The sequence below is a fragment of the Mastomys coucha genome, unplaced genomic scaffold, assembly GCF_008632895.1.
Source record: "Mastomys coucha isolate ucsf_1 unplaced genomic scaffold, UCSF_Mcou_1 pScaffold5, whole genome shotgun sequence".
NCBI classification, from domain to species: Eukaryota; Metazoa; Chordata; class Mammalia; order Rodentia; family Muridae; genus Mastomys; species Mastomys coucha.
In genome coordinates, this window is record NW_022196911.1 from 15,915,775 (window position 1) to 15,934,901 (window position 19,127).

Genomic DNA, 19,127 nt, shown 5'->3' on the forward strand with positions numbered 1-19,127 from the left:
CCCTTCCATCTTTCCCTTCCTGAGAGAGGGCATGGAGTTGGGTAAGCGGGAAAGATCTGGGAGGAGTTAGTAGAGGGAAAGGTTGTATTTGATAGGTTGTATGAAGATGATATTTCTATGGCCCATGTCTTATGATCCTAGCACTCAGGAGGCAGTGGCGGAGCTCTGGATTCAAGGCCAGCCTGGCCTACTATATAGGGAGACTCAGGCCAGCCAGGTTAAAAAAAAAACAAACCAGTAAAATAAAATACATTAAAATAAAAAATAAAAGCAAAATAATGTGTTTGTGTTTCTAGAGTAAGTCTTTAGTTTTTAAGTGCAGGCCAGGCCTTACCTGTATGTGGTTCAGTTGAACAAAGAGTTGTTTTGTGACTGAAGCCAAGCTCTCTGACCAGTGCTGAGAGGATCCCAGCCATCAAGCCCACCTGTGGACTTGGGTGTGGGCAGGTTCTTCAAACCCTGCTTAAACATTTTAAAAGATTTTGTTCACTCATTCTCTTCCTATTCCCGAACATGTGAGCCCAAGGGCTCACATGTTCGACAGTTCTACCCCTGAGCTACATCTGTACCCCACAGATTTTCATCCTAACAGCACTTTGAAGAATGATTTAGCCCAGCAATGGATTTAAGGACAAATATTTGAAACATGTGATCATATTTTGCTTATTTTTTTTGATAATTGATAGGTGCTTGTTAGGTTCAATTTTTAGCAACTTTGTCATGTAAGGCTTATAAGTGTGATACTTTTGTCTTTAAATCAGCTGTAGGTAAAATTAAATTGGTAGGATTATATAATTGTGCATATATCTTATACACATAAAAATTGTTTTTTTTTTGGGGTTTTTTTTTTTGGAGGCAGTGTGTCAGGTGGTAGGAGGCAGAGGCAGGTAGATCCCTGAGTTCAAGACCTGTCTGTCTACAGAACAAGTTCCATTATACTTAGGGCTACACAGGGAAACCCTGTTTCAAAAACAACAATACAAAACAAAAAACTTGGTTTATCTTTTACATTAAATTTGAATACTTTTTATAAGACATTGTAAAAAATGGTGCTTCTTGCTCTTCGTTTTAAAAACACTTTTTTAAAAGTCAGTTGAAGCCAGGCAGTGGTGGTGCACACCTTTGATCCCAGCACTTAGGAGGCAGAGGCAGGCGGATTTCTGGGATCCAGGCCAGCCTGGTCTACAGAGTGAGTTCCAGGACAGCCAGGGCTACACAGAGATACCCTGTCTAAGTCAGTTGAGAAAGTTTGTGAACTAGTGACAGGAAGACAGAAAACTAGGAAATGATGAAGATGGGGTGGCCAGAGGTGACCCAGTTCAGAAATCAGGCTGTAACAGGTTCTAGTGATGTCATTTGTTAGGTGTAAGAGAGGAACGCTTGTGTTTATTTAATTTCTCTTAATCCACATTTTGTTCAGTTGTACTTTCTTTGTCTTTACTTTTTTTCTCACATCCTCTATATGCTTCTGAAGCTAAGATTTCTATTTGGAAAACTCAGTATGCTGCATATCAGCATCATTAGCAATTGGCTATTATTCTCTGAGTAGAATTAACCAAGTTTTAATTTTCATAGAGTTTCCTGAGATTGTGGTAAGTATAGATTACTATAATTAGTGTTACTTTTAGTTGCTGAGTTTAAGAGAATTATGTGATTTTCTACTGTAGTACTGTCTTTACCTATAAATGTAAGATAATGTACTGGCAGTGACAATAGCAAGTTGCTGTTCATGTGCTTAACTGGATCATACCTATTGTAGTGTGTTCTTTGTCTCTCTGTCTCTGTCTCTCTCCTCTCTCTCTCTCTCTCTCTCTATATATATATATATATGTATGTATATATATATATATATTTCTTGTTTGTTTTTTTGAGACAGGGTTTCTCTGTGTAGCCCTGGCTGTCCTGGAACTTACTCTGTAGACCAGGATGGCCTCGAACTCAGAAATCCACCTGCCTCTGCCTCCCAAGTGCTGGGATTAAAGGCTTGTGCCACCACTGCCCAGTTTTGTAGTTCTATATTTAAAAAATGTGTTTCATCTGTAAAGAGTTGTTTGAAAGATTATTTTTTCTTTAAATCTTTTATTTTTTAATTTATTTGGTGTATGTGACAAGGTCCCATTGTAGCCCAGGCTGGTTTGAACTTGCTATGTACTAAGGCTGGCTTGGAGCTATTGGGAGCTCTGTCTTCCAAGTGTTGAGATTTGGAAGAGGTGCTGGGATTAAAGGTGTGTAACTGTGCTTGGAAGTAGCTGGCAGAGAAGTGTTAGAGCTCAGGTGTGATCCATTCTTCTGAGCCTGTTGGGAATGTAGAGTCTTCGGATTGTACCAGATTCCTAAGTGATTTATATATGTGTTAAATTCAAAGTATAAATGCATAAATAAAATGAACCTGTCTACCTAACTAATTTAGTCACTTATTCCTACAATTGTTTACTTAAATAAGATTCTATTTTCTGTGAATTCCTGAGGAATATTGTCATGAGCCATGCCAGAGTGAGGCTAGGTAAGTTTTATTTTGCAAGAAACACATACAGTGGCAAAGTATAATTGTTGATTTTCTGACTGAACCAAGCAAGGTGCACTCAGTGTCACTGGAAATTTCAAAACACATTCCTACAAAACTCCATTGCTATCCACAGTGTTACAATTTTGCTTTCTGGGTAGGAAAACAGGTTTATAAACAGTTTTAAAATATTATTTTTGTGTGTGTATGTTTGTATGCCACATTCGTGTGCGTGACTGAAGAGGCCTTAATCAGGGTGTTGGATCCTGTGGAGCTGGAGTTATAGACAGTTATATGCAGCATAATATGGTGCTGGGAACTGAACTTGGGTCCTCTGCAAGAGCAGGAAGTCTTTTTAGCCACTTAACCATCTCTCTTAGCTCCCGTGACAGTTCTATTATATGAAGCCTGAGAGCTGACCACATGTTAAATTGATCGCTTGGTATACAACATTGAGGTTTGAGTTTGGATTCCAGACCTTCCATAGGGGCATTAGGCTGCAATCACAACATTGGGAGCTGGAGACATTGGGCTGCAGAGATCTGCCTAGCGCGTGTGTTCCAGGGTCAGTGAGAGGTCTGGACTCAAAAAATAAGGTGCAGGACTGGGAAGGTGGCTGAGCAGCTGCAGGGACTAACCTGATAATGAACGGGTTTTAATTGAGGTCCTCTCAGCAGATAAAGCAGATGGAACTAGGAAATATATGTGTGCAAAAACTGTCCATAAACTTCTCTGTAGACCAGGCTGGCCTAAAACTTAGAGATCATTGTAACTGCTTCCTGAATGCTGGGATTAAAGGTGCAGGCCACTACTGCCCAGCTTCACAGGGTTCATAACGCTACTCTTGTGCTCTTATAACTTCTACATCCAACGGTGGGAAAGCTGGCTCAGGTTATCCATGCACTCACATATACTACACCTAGAATAGATGAAAAAGTAGGTTCAGAGTGTTTAGGCTTTAATCCTAGGAAAAACCATTTTGCCAACCTGAATACAGTGTATACATACATTTAGCCTTGTAGTGTCTACTCGACCCAGTATTTTCTAAAGTTGCTAATTACTTCATTTTCCCCTTCAGGGTTTTCAAATTTGTAATAAAGTTAGGTGCATTTGTTGGTCGCATTACATTTGAAATCTATCATACTTGTTAACTTAAAAAAATGTGCATTAGAGTTCTGAGTTTTGACAAATTTAAAGAACCAAAAACTGTACAGAACAATTGGCTTACCTTGAAAGTTTTCTTATGTATCTTACATTTCCTGGATCATAATTTCCATTTTAATAGGGTTTCAGAATAGTTATATTCATGTCAGAATTCGTACATATATAAAGCTATTCACATGGAGTTGCAGCATGTTTTAAAATAATGAATTTCAGAAAGATTATTCTAATTTAGAGGTAACAACAGATTGGTACACACACACACACACACACACACACACACACACACACTCTTAGTTAGGCAGGTGCTCATGGGCCATGTAGTTGTTCAGGGGAGGTGACAAAAGGCCGTTTGGTAACTGTTGGAACCATACAGTGAGCTATATGGAAGGTTCCCACAGAACTATTACAATCTGGGTAAAAATTGATATAGTTTTCAAAGAAAGAACAAATGATACTTTACTAGGAAATGAAAGTTTTTATAAATATATATCCCAGTAAAGAAGAGCTGTTCTCTCTAATAAAGAGAAATATTGGACATTCTAGTTTTATAGTCTTTAACCTGAGATTGATTCCTCATTTTGCGATTGATTGCTAGTTATGCTGAAGTTTTTGTGTGGTTTAGTTGGAATTGGGGAATGAACCTCAAAAAAAAAGGAGGCACAGTAGACGATGGGAAGGTAAACAGAAAAGGCACACACAGGGCTCTTCAGATCCACACAAGAGGAAAGATAGACACACACACAGGGGCTCCTCAGATCCTCAGAAAAGGAGAGATACACGCACACACGGGGGCTCCTCAGATCCACAGAGAGGGAAAGATACACGCACACACACATGCTCCTCAGACCCACTAGTTTTAAGGGAGACAATACTGCACTGGAACTTCCTGTACTTAGTGACTAAGAACTGCTTTTCATAATTGAATCTGTGTGTTAGCTGCCACTGGTCATGAGGTGTGACTGCTTACTCAAAAGCTAACATTTAACTACATGCTAAGACACAGACAAATGTTTCTTTGGTATGGGCAGATTAGGTAAGATTTAAGTTGCTGTTGAAATGAAGTAACAGAAAGGTTAAAAGGCATTCTGGGTAGTCAGTGTCTACGCTCTTTCTCAAAGCTGTAGCACAGGAGAAAACTTTTGGGGCTCTCATTTAGTGACCCCAGCTGCTGCCTCTCAGCCACATTACCCCTTTCAGAAACACAGTTTTCACTGGAATGGAATGAAGGTGTTTGTTGTTCGTTTTTTAAAAATTTTCAGTTTTTTCCTAAAGAGCGATCATTAGAACCTCAGTAATCTTAAATTTTTGTATATATTAAAATATTTTTGTATATATTAAAAATATGTACATTTTATGAGGTATATTTTGACAGGTTTTGTAAAAAGGCAGAATAGCTGGGGATTGGTGGAGTCCTTTTCTAGCTTGTTCAAGAACCAGGCTCAGGTATACAGAAAGAGGGGATTGTTTCTAGGTGACAGTGCTCCCAGAAGTTTAATGGAGCCATGAGAGCAGTGGGGAACTGGGCGGGGTGGCCTTCCTTTCCTTTCCTCACTATTATAGTGCTGCTGGAGTTTTGTTGTTAGGTGGGTGATGATTATCATCCTCTGATGAAACATCCAGAGTAGTTTTGTTTTTTTTAAAGATGGATTTGTATTTTATGAGTATTTTGCCTGGATGCATCTAAGTGTGTATGGCTAGTCATGATGGAGGCCAGCATAGGGTGCTAGATCCCCTGGAATTGGACTTAGAGTTGGTTGTGAGCTGCCATGTGGGTGCTGAGACCCAAATCTCGGTCCTGCAAAAGCAGTAGGTGTTCTTAACTTCCCAGCCATCTCTAGCCCCTAGAGTACTTTTTTTCTCCCTCACAATTATAAATAACTGAATCCTGAAATACATTAATAAGAGGAAGTGACTTGAATGTGTATTAAATACCAGCTGTGTAAGTGGGTGCTCACACTATAAATAACTTTGAATCCTAGCCTTAGCATGTACTATGCCAAAGGGTTGACTGGATGTATGACCGTTTGGTTATACATTGTCCTGATTATAACTAAGCCAAGGTGCACTGCACTGGTTGTAGCATTGTTCAGTAAGTGGCTCACAGTAGATGCAGAATGCAGGCTGTGCTTACATTTGGCTGTATACATGCTGATGAAATACCAAACTATAAAACTATACAGTATAGGGATCTGCTTTTTTTTTTTTTTGCTTTGTTTTGTTTGTGTATTTTTGAGACAGGATCTCATGTAGCCTTGGCTGGCCTGGAACTTGCTATGTAGATTGGGCTGGCCTCAAACTCACTAGAGATCCCTCCTCCTTCTGATTCCTGGGTGCTGGCTATGATTAAACGTGAGCATCTCCACAGCTGGTGGGAACTTTATTTCTTGTGGCAGCATTAAAGAAATTTAAACATGTTAATGTTTTAAAAACATGGCATTATTTTGCTGACCCAGCTACCTTGGATAATTTCAGGCATCCCTGAAGTAATGGTGGCCACAGGGTGAGCTGCCACGTTCATGTTGTGTCTTCAGCACTTTCACCCTGTGGCAATGTTGTGCCCTATCTTAATTCTGCCTGCTAGTCGACCTTGCTTGGCTACTTTTAAATTATTCACTACTATGTGGTTAGGAATATTGATGAGGGGAAAAAGGCTACCTACTTATAAATGATATAATTTATCTTCCTAATATTGTGATTTTATATGTATTTTATGAAGCAATTACCAGTAAAGTCTAATTGTATATGTGTATACTCCTTATTTTTCATCTCTTGATACTTAAAAGTAGTGGCTCTCAGTCTGTGGGTCTTGGGGATGGAAGAGCCTTTTCACAGGGGTTGCCTAAGAAGACCATTAGAAAACAGATATTGGCCAGGCGGTGGTGGCGCACGCCTTTAATCCCAGCACTTGGGAGGCAGAGGCAGGTGGATTTCTGAGTTTGAGGCCAGCTTGGTCTACAGAGTGAGATCCAGGACAGCCAGGGCTATACAGAGAAACCCTGTCTTGAAAATCCAAAAAAAAAAGAAAACAGATATTTACATTACAATTCATAACAGTAAAATTAGTTATGAAGTAGCAATCAAAGTAATTTTATGGTTGGGGTCATCACAACACAAAGAACTCTGTTAATGGGTCACAGCATAGGAAAGCTGAGGACCACTGACTGCTCTAGAGCATTTTGAGTTTAGCCTCAAACTCAGTATGACTAATCAGTTATTTTTCAACGTAGTCGTGCTAAAAAATTACCTTTTCTAGCATCCACTTCTAGCAGCCTTATTCTCATTTCTTCAGTTTGTAACTTCAGGTTAGGTAGGATCATATTGTGGTCTTTGATTTTTTTTTTTTTAAGACTTATTTATTTTATGTGTATGAGTACACTGTAGCTGTACAGATGGCTGTAAGCCATCATGTGTGTGGCTGCTGGGAATTGAACTCAGGACCTCTGCCTGCCCTCCTCACTCCGGGCCCTGCTAGCTCTGGCATAATTCACTGTGACTGTCTTCAGACGCACCAGAAGAGGGCGTCAGATGTCATTATGGGTGGTTGTGAGCCACCATGTGGTTGCTGGGATCCAAACTCAGGACCTTCAGAAGAGCAGTCAGTGCTCTTAGCCACTGAGCCATCTCGTCAGCCCCCTGATTGATTGTTTTGAATGATCAAAAGATCCATTTTTGTCTGATGGTTAAGACCTAGCAGCAATGGTTTTAGAGTCAGATAGAAAGATGATTTCCAGATTTACTGAAATCCTTGGAAGCTGTTGCTGATCTCTCTGCCTCTGTCTCTCTCTTGTTTCTCTTTGTGTATGTGTGTGTGTTGTGCCACATCACTGTGTAAAAGGCATACGGATTATAATAGTAAAATTTGAAGCTGTTGCTCACACATTCATTTCTTATTAGTGCTTTAGATTCACCTGTTAACCTCTCTCTGTCTGTATTACTTCTCTGTCTATGGTGAAATGGATGTGATAACTGGACTTAAGGGTCCAATTTAATGAACTCCAGCATCTGGCTAGGCTGGAGATACTTAGTCTAAAAATTATTTTAATGTTGTAAAGGCATTATGCCTGACCCGTGGAAGATATTATGAGTGCCTGAATTGGAGTTGTACAGCAGTGGGCACAGCTGCAGAAAAGACATGATGCTGTGCTGTAGTCTTGGTTCTACCAATGCTTAGAAGAGCAAGCATTTTACAGATGAGGAAAAGTATAGGGATAGGTACCTATGCTGGGCTTTCCCCCCTCTTTGTTTTGAGACAGTGTCTCTACATAGCCCCAACTGTCTTGGAACTTGCTATGTTAGACCAGGACTTTCTGAGGTCTGCCTGGCTCTACCTCCCAAAGAGCTCCTACTTTTTTCTCTTTCCATTCTGTCTGCCCTGGCTTCCTCCCTGTTTTGTTCCTAGTAGAAACCCCTGCTCACTAGTTGTTAAGGAGATAAACAAATGAAATCAAATTATTAATTGTAGAGAATCTATTCAGGTAGGTGATGTTACGGGTTCTGTTAGCATGGATACCTGTTCTTACACCACACTTGTCCTGGCTAGTGGGACAGCTTTATTGTAGAGGTAAAAAACACAGTAAAAATACACTTAAACTGTAGGGTGTCATGTCTTAAATTTTGTCTTACTGGAGAAGAGGTATAAGAAAAGGCTCTATGGCCAACAAGACAATGCAAGACATTTTTCAGGTATTAGATGTTTGGGGAATTGATTCTTTTTTTTTTTAACATTTAAAAACATATTTTAATTAAATAGAATTGAATCCCATTCTTGTTTCCCTTTTGTACCACCGCTCCTTCCAGAGACCCCCCCTTCAATACCTACAATATCTTTTTTGTCATATTCCTTAAAATTTATAAAATATCATAACAATAAAAATAAGTATTATAAGAGTTGTTTGATATAAAACAACAATCAATTCAGCAGTCTTATGTAGATGCTTGTCTATAACAATAGTGAAAATACATTTTTCTCAATATAAATTTTAAATAACTCCAAACATATTAACTGTATTCTTAAAAATAATACATTACTATTAGTATTTTCTTAAATGAACATGAATATATAAAGTATTTTTGTTTGTTTTGTATTTAGTAGAGTTTAAAATCTTGGCTCTTACTGTGGTACAAGCCCAAAATAAGGACAATTTTTAGACATTAGATTTCATTGTCATAAGGCTGTACTTCAATTCACATCACCAAAAGATTTTACCTCCATCGTAGCCAAGCTGAGAGTTGATAGTTCTGCTGCACCAAGAAATGAATTGTAGGCTATGTAGGATACAGTCTTCCTGCTATGGTCAAAGCTATTTGACTTGAGTGAGTGACTTCGTCCTCAGCCCACAGAGAACAGGTTACATTCATTTAAGAAATGGTGTAGGTGTTAAGATGGTCTATCCATAAAGTCTTTCACCAACTGTTTCAATGAACATTGGTTCTGCTTGGAGTGTGGCACAGACATTAGGTGAGGGTAAGAATTTAGTTCCTTAGCTGTGATAATTTGGAAAAGCATTCATCTCAGAGAAAGAGTAACTTATAAAGTCCTCTTCTTCAAACTTGATACAAGAGTTACAAATGTCAAACAAAGCATTCAGTTTCACTTTGTTGTTCTCTTACAAGCCATCTCCCTAGTTAATCGTTTATGTTTCTTTTGGGTATATAAATACTTTTGAAATATATAAGCTGTTCTGAAAATCATAGTATAGTGTAAAAACATGAAATAAACAATACTACTAATAGGCTGAGATAGGAGACGCAAGATTTCAAGACCCTTAGGTTGTACACAGCCAGACACTGTCACAAACATACAAGCTGACAGTGTATATGGATTGTACAATGTTGGACCTATTTCTCCAATTACCAAATTAGAGAGACCATTGGATGACAATCAACAAATTTCCAATTCCTCATATTATTGGGTTTCAATCGATTAGGATATGTTGGTAATATTAATTTTCAAATTAATATATTAAGAAAAAGTAATTGTCACTTCCTGTTGTTTTTGTTGTAAAAAGTGGAATTAGGTTTGTGTGGATTTGTTGAAAGATTACCTTCTTGCTTCTTCTGGGGAATTGATTCTTAATGTAGAGTCAGCTTCTCCCACAGGGTCAGTGTTACATGTAGACAGTGTGACTGTATGGGAAGGAGACTGTGTATCAGGCCTTTTCGATCATTCCAGAAAAGTTACAGTTTTAATTAAATGACTGAGGAAGATTACAGTGATGCAATGTAGAGGCAAGGAAAACTGGAGAAGAGAATGAGAATGTAGGTAGAGGTTGTTATATTTCTGTAGGCCAGGAAGGAAAGGGATGCGGTGTTAGCAATACATTAATTCATAAACTGTCCTGAGTTTGGCAGGTAGAAAGCTAGAAAGCAGGAATGTAGTTGCTAAGCGAACACTGTACTGGCGTGTTGGCTCCTATTGGTCATGTGTGGAGTGTCAGGTAGCAAAGCACACCTTGGAGTACAGACTGAGTGGGGTGAGAACTCTGGGCCAGCAGTATAGGGACACTTAACAGCTTGGCAGGACTGTAAGTACTGCACCAAGACTGGCTAAGAGGTAGGAAAAACATGAGTTCAAGGGCTGAAGGAAGAAGGTAGCTGTTTACGTTGCAAAGCAGAGAATGATTTTAGATTAGGTGGATGGATAGCTACCACAGTTCAAATGTTAGGTTGCTTAGCCAGGCAATAAACATAAACCTTTAACATCCTCAAAATAAGTTATGCTGAGAGCTTTGCCACCATCTCTTAGAAGCTTGAGATGGGTCCCAGGCCCACAGTTTGTCCCTGGGGTAGGAGGCTGGCCATCCTGATGCAGAGGGCAAGAGACTGGCCGTCGTGATGCAGGTTAGAGTTTGAAAAGCATTTCTGTCAGGAAGTTCATAGATACAGAATCATAACATTTTAGTTATGGAATTCATGAGGATTCTTTGAAAAAGAAGTAAATTAAAATGACTGTACTGTTTTGTTAATGGAATGTTAATATTTCTGTAAGCGTTCAAGCCGACTGCATTAACTGTTCAATACCTTAGGGAATGTTGGAAGAGACTTAGATTCCAAGTTATTACAGATGTGAATGTTGAATATGTTTCTCTCTCTTTTTTTTTGCTTTGGCTACAAACTTTAAAATTTATTTAAAATTTATTTTGACTTTTATTTCTGAGATATACTACTTTTTTATACAATGAGATTTATTTTTTCATTAACATAAAGTTTATTATCATACCTTCACACAGGTTTTGTTGACCTTACCTTGCTTCCACTACCACCTAGTCTCATGCCACATTTCTCCTTCCCCACTTCCTTAAGACATTTTCCTCTCTTCTCATGGCCGCTTTCTAGGTTCACAATCTCTACCCATTTGACTCCTCTTCTGCAGATGTCACTTTGTGTGTGCACCAGGCTTCCGTATCCCTTGTGATATCAGCTGCTGTCATCCTTGATTTTGGGACTGTAATGCAGTGTCCATGTGACATACAGATCATCTGTACAGTGGAGCCTATTAGTGCTAGAGCTGAGTTAGGTAGTATTTGTATTTTTGGACAAACCTCTGTTCTAATTTTCAGAGTGCCTTCACCTTTGAAGGAAAATCATAAAGTTCCAAACAGGGATTTCTAGCTGAGTGCGCTACCAGTAAGCTGGTCGGTCAGTCTGTCTGTCTGTATGGAGAATTTGAAAATAGGTTGCAAGATTCGTGCCTCATACACTTTTAACTTAGTCTACCCTTTCTAAGAACAAAGTATTTTCTTACCTAAACCCTGTGAGCCAGCATGTTCAGGGAATCTCACTTTTCATTTCATTTTGGCTAGTAACCTCAGTCTTTAGTATCCAGACTAAGACCAATTGACTATTGTTTCTCTCTTATCTCCTTTAACCTGAAGTAGTTCTGTCTTTTATTAAATTGTCTTTGGGGACTACACACCAGTCATTTTGTATAGTATATATTTCCGCTTGTTTTTGTTTGATGGGTACTTATAATTAAGTTGAAATGATTCATCTTAAGAACATCTGGAAGCTCATGTCTTATCTGCTCCTGTTAGCACTACTGCCTTAAAGAGATACTGTAGTGTGTATTTATTGTAAAAGGAAGGTTTCATTTCGACCAGAGAGTCTCAGCTCCAGTGTTGCAGTCCCTTGGGTTTGCAGTTACTTCATAACTTTAATTTTGTTACTGTTATGAATTGTAATGGGAATACCTGTTTTCTAGTGGTCTTAGGCCACTGACCCCTGTGAAAGGGTTGAGAGGCACTGCTATCTACATACACATGCTGACAATGTGATTTGATCCTTGTTACCCCTCTGTTCCTTTGTCTTGACTTCCTTAACTACTCACTCCCTTTCTCTTTCAATAACTCTTTTCACTTTTTATCCTCATGTACTATTTTCCTTAGTAGATTATGAGAAAAAAAGTGTTAACTTGTTTTTGAGACTGACTGCCTCATTAATATTGTTACTTTTCATCACATACGAATTTCATATGCGTGCTCCCCACACACCCCAGAGGCCAGAATAGGGCATTCGATCCCTGGGAGCTGGAGTTAGAGATGGTATGGGATCTGAATTCAGGTCCTCTGGAAAATCTGTGTGTGCTCTTAACCTCTGAGCCACCACTCTAGCCCCTGTTGAAAGATGTTTTAAAGCTATATAAAATTGCCAAATATGGTGGTACATATTTTATTCCTAGCATTTGGGAAACAGACAAAGACAGGTGGATCCCTTTTGTCGTGGCTAGCCTGGTTTACCTAGCAAGTTCCAGGCCAGCCAGGGCTACATAGTGATTCTTTTTGTTTTTGTTTTTTGTTTTTGTTGTTGTTGTCTTTTTTTTTTTTTTTTTTTTTTTTTTTTTTTTTTTTTTTTTTCAAGACAGGGTTTCTCTTTGTAGCCCTGGCTGTCCTGGAACTCACTCTGTAGACCAGGCTGGCCTCAAACTCCGAAACCCACCTGCCTCTGCCTCCCAAGTGCTGGGATTAAAGGCCTGCGCTTACATAGTGATTCTTAAAGAGTCTAAAGCTACTGTGTGTGGTGGTTCATGCCTTTAATCCCAGCACTCAGGAGGCAGAAGCAGGTAGATCTCTGTGAGTTCCAAACAAGCCTGGTCTACAAATTGAGTTTCAGGACAGCCAGAAACTCTTTCACAAACAGATAGACAGACAGACAGATACCCACTAAGCACCCTCTACCCCAAAAAAAGAGTCTAAAACTATGTAAATATTTTACTCATCAAATTCTCTTATACTTAGCACCCACTGGTGGTTCTGGTCTGTACTAGTGTTTTCTGTGTGACTGTAATATGACTTTTCTAAAACTACCACTCTGTGTCCGACCCTCTCATTATGCCTGAGTCTGTCATCATCAGGACTTGAGCTCCTATTTCATTTGCTGGCCAGTATTCTTTCAGTGCTGTTATTTTGATATTAAAAATTTGATCGAGAGCTTCTTTACACTAGCTCTTACATCATTTTATTTCTTTGTGCTATTCCCCTTCTTCTTCTTATTTTTTTTTTGCATATTAAGATTGTTAGGCTTAGTTTTCGCTCTCTGTTGCACAGCACTAGTCTTCCATTTTTTAGGAGAGTTGTCATTTATGTGTGCAGTAGTATTTAGGAATCATGATCTGGGTGCAAGGCAGTTACTAAATTTTAAATTTACATTTTAATTTTAACTGATCAAATGGTCTATCTTTAAACTCTAAACTATTGATCCTAAGTTAGTAGTAGTATGATGGCATAACAAGAAGTAGTCTTTAAGATAAATGATTCTAATTATATCAAGTTGTTGGCCAGACAACTTCTTGTTACACAGAAATAAGTAGGCTTTTAAGGCAGTAGTTTAACTATGGGGATGAGCAAGTTTGAAGCCAGAGAGCAAAGGAATTATTTCAGTTACCATCAGTAATAATGTTTTTAATCTGAAATTGATTAATTGGATGTATATATGTCCATGCGTTTATATTGGCCCCTAAAATCAAACAAGCAGATTATTAGTGTCATTTGGAACCAAGAAACTCAACCAAAATGATGTAAATATAAAATTGAAGGAGTTAAAAACCCAGTAATTGTGGATTAGAAGTACTAGCATAAATTAATGTATTTTCTCTAAAACTACATTCATTGTAGTTCATTCTGCTGAGCACACATAGTCACTGGCTTAACTCACACTTGTATTCTACTTAGGTTTTGATGAAATAACAGTTATAGCTTGAGGCAAGAAGTATACAAAGTGAGCCTGATATGATATGTCTTATCAGAAAGGTCAGCTGCAATAATTTTATTTGTATTGTTCAAGTTAGGGTAGCATTTATACCATGAAATATTTATCACTTATATTGAATCATTGAGAACATCTTTTCCCCCTAGCTTTAAAAAGAAAAGGTGTACTGTTTTTACCATGGTCGGTGGTCACCCTGCTGTGTAGTTGGACATCAGAATACGTTTTTTGCTAAATAAACCATTCCCTTCCTCTCCATCTTGACATATTCTTTATTCCATGAAAAAACAACCTAATAAATGACTTTGGACATAAATAACCAAAGTTCCACAGTTCCTAATAGTAAATATACTCCTTTACTGTAGCAGAAACAAGAGTCTAGGATAGAGCCTGCTCTTAATCCCATCAACCATTAACTTTGTTCATTTTAGATACAGTGTGTTAGGTCTCAAATTGTGACCAAGGATGCCATTGAACTTGTGATCTTTCTGCGGTCTCCACCTCCTTAGTGTTTGTAGGCATGCTTTACCAAGTTTTAGAACTGGGATTAAACTCAGGACCTGTGCGTGTTTGGCAAGCAAATTTTATTCTAGGTGCTTTAGTGAAAATAAGAACTCCTGTAAAGTAACAATCTAAGACTTTCCATCTCCTTAAAATTTTATTTTTTTAAATGGGAAGGATAAGTTTAACAGCACTTTGTACTAAACGGTCTTGATTGCTTCACCATGCCTGGTCGTGTCTAGATCAGCTGATAGAAACATAGCGCAGGAAGTTGCTCGTCAGCTACGGAGCTGCCGGAAGGTAGGAGTCCTTTGACGCTAGAGACTGCTGTTTCAGTCTCCCCAGGCCTGATCTATGAGTGGTTCTCAGTAAAGTTTATTTAATTAATGGTTTTTCTTACCTGTAAGTTAATAGAGAAATACAATTGTCAGGGAAAAAAACCCCTCCAATAGTATTGCTACAGTTTGTACAAGTAGTTCAAGTAAAATAGGACATTTCCCCCTTTTATTACAAGACACTAATGATATCTGAAAGGCTCAGAGCTATGTGTTTGGGGGAGGAAATAATAGTGGGAAGGATTTGGAAATGGAGAGAAAAAGCAGTATTGGTAGAAACAATCTTGCAACCATAAATCTCACTAGAGGGAAAGTTTTCTTTATTACTATGAAACAAAATTACACCACATTTTCAAAATACATATATATTTGTCAATTTAAACACTTAATTTGTAGAATAAAAATTCTTCCTGGAAACTTTATTACTCTATTACAACTCTCTTAGGTACTTTTTTTTTTTCTGAAGAATAGTTTTTTTTTTTTAAAAGAAGTCTGTCAGCAAATTGTGCCATCTGATGGTAGCTTGGAAAATTACAGAAGGCAGAAAATACCTTCTGTTTCTGTCTTTCAAGTGCTGGGATTGCAGACTTGCATCACTGCACATTGACAGAAATAATCTTGAAAACCAGTATGTTGTTTTCACTGCAAGAAATGGGCTTATTTTCTACCCACTGTAGTAAGAATTCTCAAAATGTTTATTAATTTCTCCACACAGTTCCTAAGTTTAAACTGTTAGAGCTAGCTTCTAATAGGGCTTTTGTATTATGACATTTTGTCTTCCCAGTTTCTACTCCAGGATCCCATAGTTGGTAGGCCAGCCAGGACTACCCAGAAAAACTTTGTGTCTCAAAAACCAAAACCAAAACCAAAACCAAATATGTATGCCTGTCTTAGTTAGGGTTTTACTGCTATGAACAGACACCATGACCAAAGTAAGTCTTTATAAGGACAGCGTTTAATTGGGGTTGGCTTATAGGTTTAGAGGTTCAATCCATTATCATCAAGGTTGGGGAGCATGGCAGCATCCAGGCAGGCATGGTATAGGAGGAGCTGAGAGTTCTACATCTTCATCTGAAAGCTGCTAGTGGAAGGCAGCTAGGGTGAGGGTCTTTTAGCCCATACCCACAGTGACACACTTCCTCCAACAGGGCCACACCTCCTAATACTGCCACTCTCTAGACCAGGCGTATTCAACTGTCACATTCCACTCCATAGCCACCATAGGCCTGTTCAAACAGGAGTCTATGGGGGCCATACTTAAATATAGAATAATGGAAAATAAGTCTAGTCCAACTTCTAAAGTTCCCATAATCTATAGCAGTCTCAACAGTGTTAAAAGTCCAGAGTTCAAGGTCTCTTCCAAGATTCTTTCAATCACGTAACTGTAATCCCAAAGCAAGACAGGAAACCAGCTGGGCAAACTCCAAACTGCATTGCCTTGGCTGGTATCAAAGCAGTCTTCAGATCTCCAAGTCCTTTTTCATCTTTGTTAACTGCAGCAAATTTCTTTCTCCCGGGCCACTTCCTTTTAGCAGCTTTCCTCAGCAGATAGCTCTCAGCTCTGGCATCTCGAACATCTTGGGGCCCAAGGTAACTTCAGTGTTACAGCTTCTTGATTCATTGTCTGGGATCCTCCAAAGGGCCTACTTCAGCTCTGCCCCCTGTAGCACTCTAAGCTCAGGTTGATCCACTTCATTACTGTTGCTGTTCTTGGTGATCATCCTATGGTACCAGTGTCTCCAGTATGCTGGGGTCTTCTGCTGCAACTAGGCTTCACCAATAGCCTCTCATAGGCTCTCCTCATGGTGCCAAGCCTCAGCTCCTTTGCATAACCCCTTTAGTCCTGGGCTATCAACTACTACTTAGGCTGCACTTTCACCAATGGCCTTGCATGGTTTCTCACAGTGCCAAGCCTCAGCTGCTCTTCATGACCTTTTATGCCTTCAAAACCAGTACCACCCGGGTGAGTCTTACACACTACCAAGTCCAGCTGCAGCAGGAGGTCCAACTTTGCCTATCTCTGGAACACAGCCTCTTTGTGTGCTCAGCACTTCCCAGAAGATGTCACCTCAGTGATGCTGGTCTCTTCTTTATCACCCTTAATTTCTTAGCTCTAGCTAACCAGCATCAGTTGTCCCAGTAGCCTCTTTCTCCTCTTTACTGTAAAGCCACATGGCCAAAGCTGCTGAGTTCTGCTGCTTGCAGGAGCTGGGACATGACTCCCGTGTTCTATAACATTATCACCAGCTTTCTGTTTTCCAACTCCTTCAGTGCCTAAGCTTGGCTGCCTTGGATCTTGCTCTGTAGTTGACCTTGAACTTAGAGATCTGTATGCCTGTTTCCTGGGATTAAAGGTGTGTGTCACCACACCTGGACTTAAGCTTTTCTTCACCTAGAACTTACTCTGTCCCAGGCTGGCTTTGAACTCAGAGATCTGCTTGGTTTTATCTTCTGGGATTAAAGGTGTATACCACTATTCCTGGATCTAAATTCAGCTGGGTAGGCTCTTGCCCACTCCCTTAATCTGCTATCTTCCTGGTCCCCCTTTAATACTCAAATCTTATATTTAAAAATTTTTATTTCTAAGCATGCTACACTTCTTCAAAATGCTCTTCAAGAGACTTAAGCAGAGAACAAAATCTCTGCTGGATGTTTGTCAGTACAGTTAATCTGAGTCTCTTCACCATAGCCTCCGGCAGACTTTAGACAAGGCAAAAAGTAGCCACATTCTTCACCAAAATCCCATGTATTGAAATTCTCCCCTGAAACCTCTTGGGCCAGGTCTGCACAATTCTGTTACCCTTAGTAACAGTCTTCCATATTCCCACAAGGATAGCCCACTAAGCTACATTTAAAGCATTCTACTGCTTTCCAAATCCAAAGTTCCAAAATCCACATTCTTCTATATAAAAGCATGGTTAGGCATATCACAGCAGTACCCCAATCCCTGGTACTAACTTCTGTCTTGGGGTTTACTGCTATGAACAGACACCATGACAAAGGCAAGTCTTATAAGGACAACATTTAATTGGGGCTGGCTTATATCATCAAGGCAGGGGAGCATGGCAGAATCCAGGCAGGCATGGTACAGGAGCTGAGAGCTCTACGTCCTCATCTGAAGGCTGCTAGCAGAAGACTGGCTTCCAGGCAGCCAGGGGGAGGGTCAGTTAGCTCACAGACACAGTGACACACCTACTCCAACAGGGCCACACTTCCTAATAGTGCCACTCTCTAGGCCAAGGATATATAAACCATCACATATGTCCTTTACTATAAATGTACATTGCCCTTTGTGTTTGGACACAGATAATTGAAATATTAAAGTATATTTAGCTTTCTGCTGAAGAGGCAAACTCCCATTGAATTTTGCTTTAAGTTTTTTCTTTTCAATTGTAGTCAGTCAGAAGATGATTCTGGGTCAGCATCAGGCTCTGGATCTGGCTCAAGTTCTGGCAGCAGCAGTGACGGAAGCAGCAGCCAGTCTGGGAGCAGCGACTCTGATTCTGGTTCTGACTCAGGAAGTCAGTCAGAGTCTGAATCAGACACATCCCGAGAGAACAAAGTTCAAGCAAAGCCACCAAAAGTTGATGGAGCTGAGGTAACTTAGTGCAAAATAGGCTTATGCATTTGAACTGGCTTAAGACAGAAGCAGATGGCTATACAACCTTATATACACAAATAAAGCCTTCTCTGCCTCTTTAAGATAGAAGTTAAATCTTGGAACTGACTCTACAGTGTCATGGCCTGGGAGTATGGCAAGTTCAGCCATACAGCTTGCCTAACATGCATGAAGTTCTGCATTTGTCCCTAGCACCACAAACACCAAATGATAGAAATTAAATTTCTTAGATAAAAGAAAAGGCTGCTTAAGGTCTTCTGGTTAGGCTCCTGTGATCTGCCCTTAAGGTCTACCAGGGGGCGCTTTATTGCTAACAGCAGGAGGGCTTGCCAGAACTGTTTCCTGCAGGTTCCTTACTATAAGGTAACTAGCTGTATTACTCAGAATACCAGTCCCTGGAGAACTAAGATGCTTGGGCCTAAAATATAAATCATGTTGTAGCTTTGTTAGCGGAGAACCCTGCCTCCCTTGATTCCCCATGCTCAAGTTGCATGAGCAAAACTGTTTGCAGAGTGACATGGTTTCTTTAAATTTTGACTCTGGCTTTTCATGTTTACCTAACACAGGAGAGCATAGGTAGCCATAGTTTGTAGGAGGAACACAGTCCATTTCCATTTTATTTTGAAAAGCACCAAGAACATGGTTATTACATATAAGATCCAAAATGCCATATATTTCTCATATTCACTTAAAGCCTTGCATTGTATTTTACTGTATTGCAAGGGCACATATTCATATAGTGAGTGAGGAGAATAATTTACTTGGAGGGGGTGTAAATGTTGAAACATTTCATCTCTCTTCCTGC

The 19,127-nt window shown here is 39.4% G+C and overlaps 1 protein-coding gene across 3 annotated transcripts in view; it reads left to right on the forward strand.

Annotated features, from left to right (window-relative positions):
* Positions 1-19,127, forward strand: part of Chd1 (chromodomain helicase DNA binding protein 1) — a 75,943-nt gene that overhangs the window by 5,678 nt on the left and 51,138 nt on the right. For 2 of the 3 annotated variants that reach the window (XM_031354635.1, XM_031354636.1), the window contains exon 3: positions 18,100-18,301. The exons of the other annotated variant lie outside the window; for it this stretch is intronic. In XM_031354635.1, the coding sequence (XP_031210495.1) occupies positions 18,100-18,301 (202 nt within the window). The remainder of the gene's footprint in view (positions 1-18,099; positions 18,302-19,127) is intronic. 3 annotated transcript variants of the gene reach the window in all.